General features: G+C 44.3%; 1 protein-coding gene across 1 annotated transcript in view; it reads right to left on the bottom strand.

The window, feature by feature from the left end:
* Nucleotides 1-1739: 1739 nt before the first annotated feature.
* The window catches only part of MAT2A (methionine adenosyltransferase 2A), an 11206-nt gene continuing 5256 nt past the window's right edge, over nucleotides 1740-7689 (bottom strand). The window contains exons 2-9 of the mRNA XM_044663045.1: nucleotides 6225-6302; nucleotides 5972-6094; nucleotides 5467-5579; nucleotides 5237-5380; nucleotides 4756-4974; nucleotides 4411-4593; nucleotides 4101-4234; nucleotides 1740-3359 (exon numbers count right to left, since the gene is read on the bottom strand). Coding sequence (XP_044518980.1) covers nucleotides 3257-3359; nucleotides 4101-4234; nucleotides 4411-4593; nucleotides 4756-4974; nucleotides 5237-5380; nucleotides 5467-5579; nucleotides 5972-6094; nucleotides 6225-6302 — 1097 coding nt within the window. The 3' untranslated portion in view covers nucleotides 1740-3256. The remainder of the gene's footprint in view (nucleotides 3360-4100; nucleotides 4235-4410; nucleotides 4594-4755; nucleotides 4975-5236; nucleotides 5381-5466; nucleotides 5580-5971; nucleotides 6095-6224; nucleotides 6303-7689) is intronic.

Here is a 7689-nt window from a genome sequence, read left to right as displayed (position 1 = left end):
CACCAGCATCAGCCATCAAAACCCATAGATTTTGGGCAAGGATGAGCTTGTGCCAGAGGTCCTCAGGCCACAATCTAAACTAACCATTTGGCTCTATCTTGTTATCACCCAACCCATGTCTAGGGTATGAGCAGATGGGCTGATGATGCATTTTAGAACCAATTAGACCAGCGTCTCAGACACTGATGCAAAGGCCAACCACCCTCATGTTCCTTGCTGGGGAAGTGTCCAGAATGGACAAAACAAGTAGAGTGGACACCCAGCTTCTATGCTTAGCTATTTTCTGGGGTGCTGACTACGGCAAAAGTATTTTGGGATTCATAAGAAAGAAGTCCTTGATGTCAAGCCTTGCAGGTATCCCACTACCTTTCTCCACAGGAGGCACCTGAATCATTAAGCTTATAGGATAGGGACTGGCTAGCATAGTTCAAATGCCCACTGCTTAAGGGAACTAAAGTGCTTCTTTTAGCATTTTCCCCATGAAATGTAGCTAAGCCTCAACCACTTTACAGTCCAACACTTAGGATCCACCTGGCCCTTAATGTCTGGAGCACCAAAGCCAAGGTTATTCCTTCTGAAGAGCCTGGGTTTTCCAAGTTCATGTGATTTTCCCTTAGTCTTAACCTAGAAACAAAAAAGCTTACTTACCTATAGTTTTACTTGTCTTCCTAGCATGGCCAGAAACGGCCAAAGTAAAATTTAAGGGCATAGAAAGCATTGTGCCCTTGGCCCATGTATAACTTCTAGTTATGTGGCCAAATGGGGCAATGTTCACATTCAGAGACCTGGTCTGCAGGGAAAGGGTGGACAGGGTCAGTTCTAAGAGTATGTCTGGTTCAAGGATGAATAGCACATCATTATGACAGCTTCGTTTCTCTGCTCTTCCCTGGCACCAGGAGCCAACACAAGGGGTCTCACCCTTCTAAGGGATACTTTCTGCTTGTATTAGTCCCTGAAGAACTTTAGACCCATACAGCTCCAGCCAAATGGCTCCTCCTGCCACACTCTTGGGAGTGGCATTCCACGCCATTGCTGGGTAATCAATTCTGTACCCCCCACCCCCCAATCCATAACCTTCAAGTCAAATTGCTGTGAACATGTCTACTACTGCCATAGCGCTGCTGGAACAGATGCCTATAGGTAGAAGACTTGCCAAGCCATTTGACACTACAAACTAAACACCTGAAGCTTACCAAGTCCTACCATTTCCTTTTTTCATCCCAGGTTCAGTAACCAAGTCCCAATTATGAGCCAGGTTTGACTAGCATGTCCCTGCCAAAGGGAAGGTCAAGAGCATGGCCATATAAAGACAAAACCCTTACTTACTGCATCCAGACTGAACAGATCTTGATCAGGTTCTCATTTGTGAAGTGCTGGATGGTTTCCAGAATTCTTGCCACCATTGTAATGAAGATGATCACATACCTGGTTCTCTACATGCAGCTCACAATTACTGGCTATGGTGAGGCTGGAATGGCCACCAAGTCCCTTCTAGAGCTACTATACCCTTCCTTTCCCCCTCAGCCACTGGGAGATCAAATGCAAAATCCTTTAACCAGTCTTATACTTCCTTCCCTAGAAGGAACCTCAACTCACTAGTCCCAAGTGGTTTGTCTTCTTGTGTGTAAAGCTAACACTTTAGAGCAGGCAAACTTGGTGTTGTCTCAAAGGAGGTGGATGAAGCGTTGCTCCTATCCAAGAATGCCCCATATTTTCTCAGTAGTGAACAGACACAGAGGTAAGGTAGAACCTAGCATTTTATTGAGATCTTCATTAAACTGTTGGAATTGAGAACCAGACATACGTAATAAACCTCCAAAAAATAGATCCTGAAAGGCACTTTCTGCTGAGGGCAGCAGCCATGGACTAGGCATGTAAACAAGCTGGCTTCTCTGTACCACACCAGCCAAGTCAGCTTCCTCCATGGCCAGCTGCACCAGCTCTGCCCTCCCTTCTGTTAACACCAGCCAGACCCCCTTGTAGGTGTGACCCAAGGTTCTTCTGTAGGACACCTTGGCCTACCTGGGAATGCTGGAAACATATCAAAGGAATCATGGTGTCAAGGATTTTTTCTTTTTTCTTTTTTTTAAAAGCTGCCCTCTGAGGTGATAGCTTCTCTGTACTCACGCCACACCCCAGAATACAATAAATAAGCAATTAGAAAATGTTCAAGTATGAAGGGATTTCCTTCTCCTCCCCGCCAAAAGCATTGCTCTCTGAAGAAAGCTGGTTTCTCTGTATCTACACCAGCTGCTCAGAAAGCTCATTGGACCTGGTTTTGAAAATAAAACAAAGTTAAAAACCCTGGGAGGAGTTCTTGTGCAGTGTGGAATACTCAGTCTTTCTTATAAAGAAAAAGTTAACCGGTACCAAAGTGTGCAACCTACAGACCCTCAGATACCGCCCTGTGACTTCTCTGTATGACATCACAAGGCTGCCAAGTGCCCGCGTAACTAGAGCTAGGAGTTGGTGAGGTTTGGCTAGTGCTGAAACCATGCATAGGATTGGTTTACTAAAGAAAACCTTATTACGTACGTCCTCCAAAAGACAGCCAAGTGGAGAGAGTTTAAGATTTGGTGCCGTTTAAGAGATGGTCGTTAAGAGCATAAGCACCAGAAGGTGGTTCGACTAGTAACTGCCTTTTTCATGAAGTCAGGCTAGAGCTCCAACTGGAACTTGCGTTACATGCAAGATTGATCTGGTAGGGAACACTCCCTGACAAAAAGCTACATAATTAGAAGTGGATCGGGTTACAGGGAGGATGGGGGAAGCTTCACATTCATAATAGAGCTCAAGACATTACAAAATCATGCTGACAGGGCGGTGGCATTGTTGGACAAAGGCTATAAATGGAACTACAAGTACTTGACGTGCACATTACAAGGACATTTTTCAGCATTTGATGGAAAAGTCAATGCAGTTAAGATTTGGGGAATGGGTGGTGGGACACAAAGGTTCAATCTTAAAGCATCATTTACTAGACAGTGCTGTCTGCTCATCTCTAGGCAGTTACATGGATCACCTATGCTCACTAAATCCATTATAATGGTGAGCAAAACACCAGGGACAGAATAGCAGAGCCCAACTTACAGTCCCCACAAAAACTAAAATTCAGATCATTGGACAAGAGTGACTGCAACTGGTCAAGAGCTGAAAGAGGACAGGAGAAATTTAGGGAGAAGGGCCCTTTCCCTCAGAGCTTGAAGGCTTCTCTGTAACCTACGCCAACAAGTCTGGGGAAAAAAGCCTAACACTTTCAATATTTTAGCTTTCTGGGCACTTCCCATGGGAAGCTGTCCCTACCAAAGTGGCCATAGGCTGCAGTCCTCTGATAAATGGGCTTCTTCAGATCCAGATCCCTGGAATATACAAGTCCATAACTTAATATGTAGCATTCAAATTAAATAAAAGCAAAATAATCAGTAAGACTCATTTTCAAGAGTTCTGGTAAATGAGAAGTTCAGTTCTCTGGGGAAAGCTAGGAAGAAAACGTAGGGAAGAAGGGTCACGTCCCTCGCACCTTGTTAAGCACAGGCACTTACTTTCCAGCTTTCAGATTAAAGTAACTACAAATCTTGTTCCAGTCACTGGCTCAACAGACCTGAAAGCTTGTCACCATCCTGAGAAACTCCAAGGGTCAAAGCTCATTTGAGAATCCAATACTTACCACCCCCCTAAGGTACAGACAGGCACCATCCCAGCGCTCCACTTGGCTGGAAGCATTAATGGTTTTCTGCTCTTTAATTAAGCCTTGTCCCCCCCAAGGCTGGCTGAGGAAGGCAGCTACAAATGCACACACCAACTCCAACTCAAATCCAGGATTTCTTGGGCTCAATTCAGCCAACCAGGTTCTGCACTGATTTTCATCCGTAACAATTTTGGAAATTAAAAGAGGAAACCTCTAACCTTTAGTATTCTTTGAGAACTATTATGACTGATGACAACTTAGAAAAAACTATCAGGGTGGAAGGGCTGCTTGTTTTTTCTTATCTTTCTCCACATATAGATCTTAGGTTTTTACTCTTAAAAAAAGAGTGTGGAAATCTCGCCCCCCCCCCCCCATTTAAATTCTGGCTAGTGACATGCATTACCATCTTTACCTGACAATGACCCCAGGGCGGAGGTCAAAGTTCTTCTTTACAATATCCAGTAGCTCCCTTTCACTCTTCTGAGAAGTGCCATAATGGAAAATGGAGATGGACAACGGATGGGACACACCAATTGCATAAGAAACCTAGAAGCAACAATGAGCAAATAATCACCGAGTCATCATAAAGTCACTCAAACCCTTCTATAGAGCCTGATGAGCATGAGTTTTTTTTTTTTGTTTATTTGGTTGTTTTTTTAATCCCCACTTGACATTATCAGCTCTGGAAAAACCTACTATAATCCAGTTCCAAGAACACATACCTGAACAAGTACCCTGCGACACAGACCACCTTTAACCAGGGATTTTGCCACCCAACGGGCAGCATAAGCAGCTGAACGGTCCACCTTAGTATAATCTTTTCCTGAGAAAGCACCACCTCCATGAGCACCCCAACCACCATAGGTATCCACAATGATCTTCCGTCCAGTCAGACCAGCATCACCCTGCAAGTATAGTTTCTTTTAGATCCATTGGTTGACAAAGAAGAATGGACCCAAAGACTCTCATCAACTGATAACGAGTATGTTGAGAGAACCCATACTGATGAATCACATCTCATGTTGGAGAATGCACATTTCCCAGATAAATCCTAGAAACAGTCTTACCTGAGGTCCACCAATGACAAATCTGCCACTAGGTTGCAGATGGTAAATTGTGTCCTCATCCAAGTATTTGGCAGGCACAACAGCTTTGATCACCTTTTCCTTTAGAGCATCCCTCATTTCATCAACACATACATCTTCATCATGTTGAACAGATATCACAATTGTATGGACCCTGATGGGGAGGACAGCCCCACGATCCTGCATGTACTGCACAGTGACCTAAGACACGTAATTGTACCAATTGAAGACACCAGAGAGAAAAATGAACAGATTCCCCCCTTGGCTCTATCTAGGATAATCTGCAGGTAGTAGACAAGCAAACTAGTAAAGCTGAACACCCAAGCCATCATCACCCTCTCTTTTTCTATTAGATTAACTGGTTAAAAAGTATTCAGCTCGCTCTCACCCCCCCCCCCATATCAATTTTATAAAGGCTTATTTTTCATCATTGACTTTACATGGCACCACGCCCATCACTTACTTGAGTTTTGGAATCAGGACGTAACCAAGGCAAAGTGCCATTGCGCCGCAATTCGGCAAGTTTGGCGTTGAGCTTGTGAGCTAAGACAATAGTTAAGGGCATGCACTCTTCAGTTTCATCAGTAGCATAACCGAACATCAATCCCTGTAGAAGAGAAATCATGAAGTCTCAACAGCTCAAAAATTGTAATGCATTTTAAGAGACAGAAAAAAACCACATAAGCAAGATACCTGGTCTCCTGCACCAATATCTTCTTCATTGCGATCCAGATGAACTCCCTGAGCAATGTCTGGTGACTGCTGCTCCAAGGCTACCAGAACATTGCAAGTCTTGTAATCAAACCCTGAAATCAGTTAAATACAGATTTAAACTCAAGAGTAAAACAGAGGAAAAAAAGAAGGAAAGCAGTCACTGTCCTTACCCTGTTGGGCCAGTCACTCATAATATAATATTAATATTTCTCCCCCAAAGGCATGCAAAGGCTGTCATGATTAATGAACTGCAAGCTCACCTAAGGGCATTCTATATATAGAACAGCTATTATCATGGAGTGGGGGTAGGGAAGAGAAATAGTACACTCACATAAAAGACTGAGGACTACCAAAATGGCCCACTTTTAAATGAGCAGATAAGTAAATTCAAAGCTAAAAAGACAACTATCAAAGCTAAGAGGTGTCAAAGAAAGGGACGAAGTAAAATTCTACTAGTTCTAAGAAATCAATTCATAAAACCCACCTTTAGAAGAATCATCATAGCCCACATGCTTAATTGTTTCTCGAACCACTTTCTGATAGTCAACAGCAGCCCTGGATGTGATCTCACCAGCAAGAAGAATCATTCCAGTCTTAGCAACTGTTTCTAATGGGGAAAAAAAATATCAAAAACTTAATATCACTTTCCAAAGGAAATACCAACCCCAAACAATCCAACCTCCCAGCAAATTCACATTATAACACAAGCTTAAAAACTAATATTCCTGATCACTTACCACAAGCGACCTTGGCATCAGGGTCCTGCTGAAGGTGGGCATCAAGGACTGCATCACTAATCTGATCACAAATTTTATCTAGAAAAATAATTCAACTCATTAAAACATACCTTATTACTACTTTTGGTTATCACAAGGTACTTAACATAAAAGACCAATGAAAATTTGCCTACATCTATGGATCTACCAAGTCATTTGCCCAAATAACAAACTGATTTGTGAATTGAAAACTCAAATTGTGTAAATCCAATACCTGATCTTAATAGAATTCTTATCTTCATAGACCAATATAGTAACTTTCTAATTTTTTTGTAATCCAGATACTAAACCTCAGAGCAATTTTTATTATTGTAAAAGTCCAAATGTGTTTCTATGGGAGAGGGATGGAGAAGTTATTTCAGAATTTTAGAAACAAAGTGACAATCTCTTCTGAACAACCCAACTAAAAAAGCACACTGTTTCTTAAGCTACAAAAACTTAAATAGTTATTTAGTATTAATTCCTACCAGAAACAATAGGTCTTTGTTTCCATTTTAATCTCATATTTGGGAATTGCTTTGAAGCTATTTAGGGGATGATTTTCAGCTCCAACTTCCATTTCTCCCACAAATGAGTTAAAAAAAATGAGCACTATTCTCCTGGTAGCATGTGTTTAAGCTTCATATTTGTTTCCATGTGATTCTCTAAAGAACTATTTCGGTTTCTTTAATTGAATTAAACGTGTTTTGCATGTGCTCAGCACTGCCCCCCTTGTGGCGACTCCCGGGTACGGGTAGAGTCAGGGTCCTTTCCTTAAGGAGTAACATCTAGTCACCTCGCAGAGCATCCCGACCTCCCACCCACAGCAGAGGCCGGGAGAGGGACGGCTCACCTAGGGGCTGAGATGAAGAAACTCCCACCTTCATACAGTGTGGGGGCCCCTTTCAATTCTGCCCTTGGGTAAACCCCTCCCCCAAGAGGCCCCCTGGCCCTGAAATGAGCTTCAACTCAGTTGACAGGTGCTTGGGAGCCTCCAGAAACCCGGCTCTGGGTTCGAGGAGGGACCGCAGTGGGGGTGGGGAGAGGGGGTTGGGACCGAGTTCGGGATTCAGAGTGCCAAGGACACGCCCAGGCCTCCACAAAGAGACCCAGAGACCCCTAGTTTGGGGGCGTCAGTGGGGGGCTTTGTCTCGTCGCCTCTGCCCCAATCATGGCGCCCGGGACAAAGCCCTGTCCGGTGGGAGGGAGGGGACTCTGGGCGTCTCCGCCGGACACACGGCCGGCCCGCTCACTCGGAGCTTCCTCCAGAAAAGGGGCGCCCGCCTGATGGGGATATATTTAGAGGTGGGTGTAGGGCCCCAGGCATTCCAGCGGGGAGGGCTCCAACTAGTACGCGCACCCCCCCACCCAAGCGACCGCGGCTCCGGAGCCCCACGCGGTGGGCACGTGGTTGCGGCTGCAATGCGGGGCGCGCGCCCCCGCGGGG

This window comes from Gracilinanus agilis, chromosome 2 (assembly GCF_016433145.1).
Source record: "Gracilinanus agilis isolate LMUSP501 chromosome 2, AgileGrace, whole genome shotgun sequence".
NCBI lineage: Eukaryota > Metazoa > Chordata > Mammalia > Didelphimorphia > Didelphidae > Gracilinanus > Gracilinanus agilis.
Note: the sequence above shows the minus strand (reverse complement) of the source record. Positions and strands in the feature narration are given on the sequence as shown.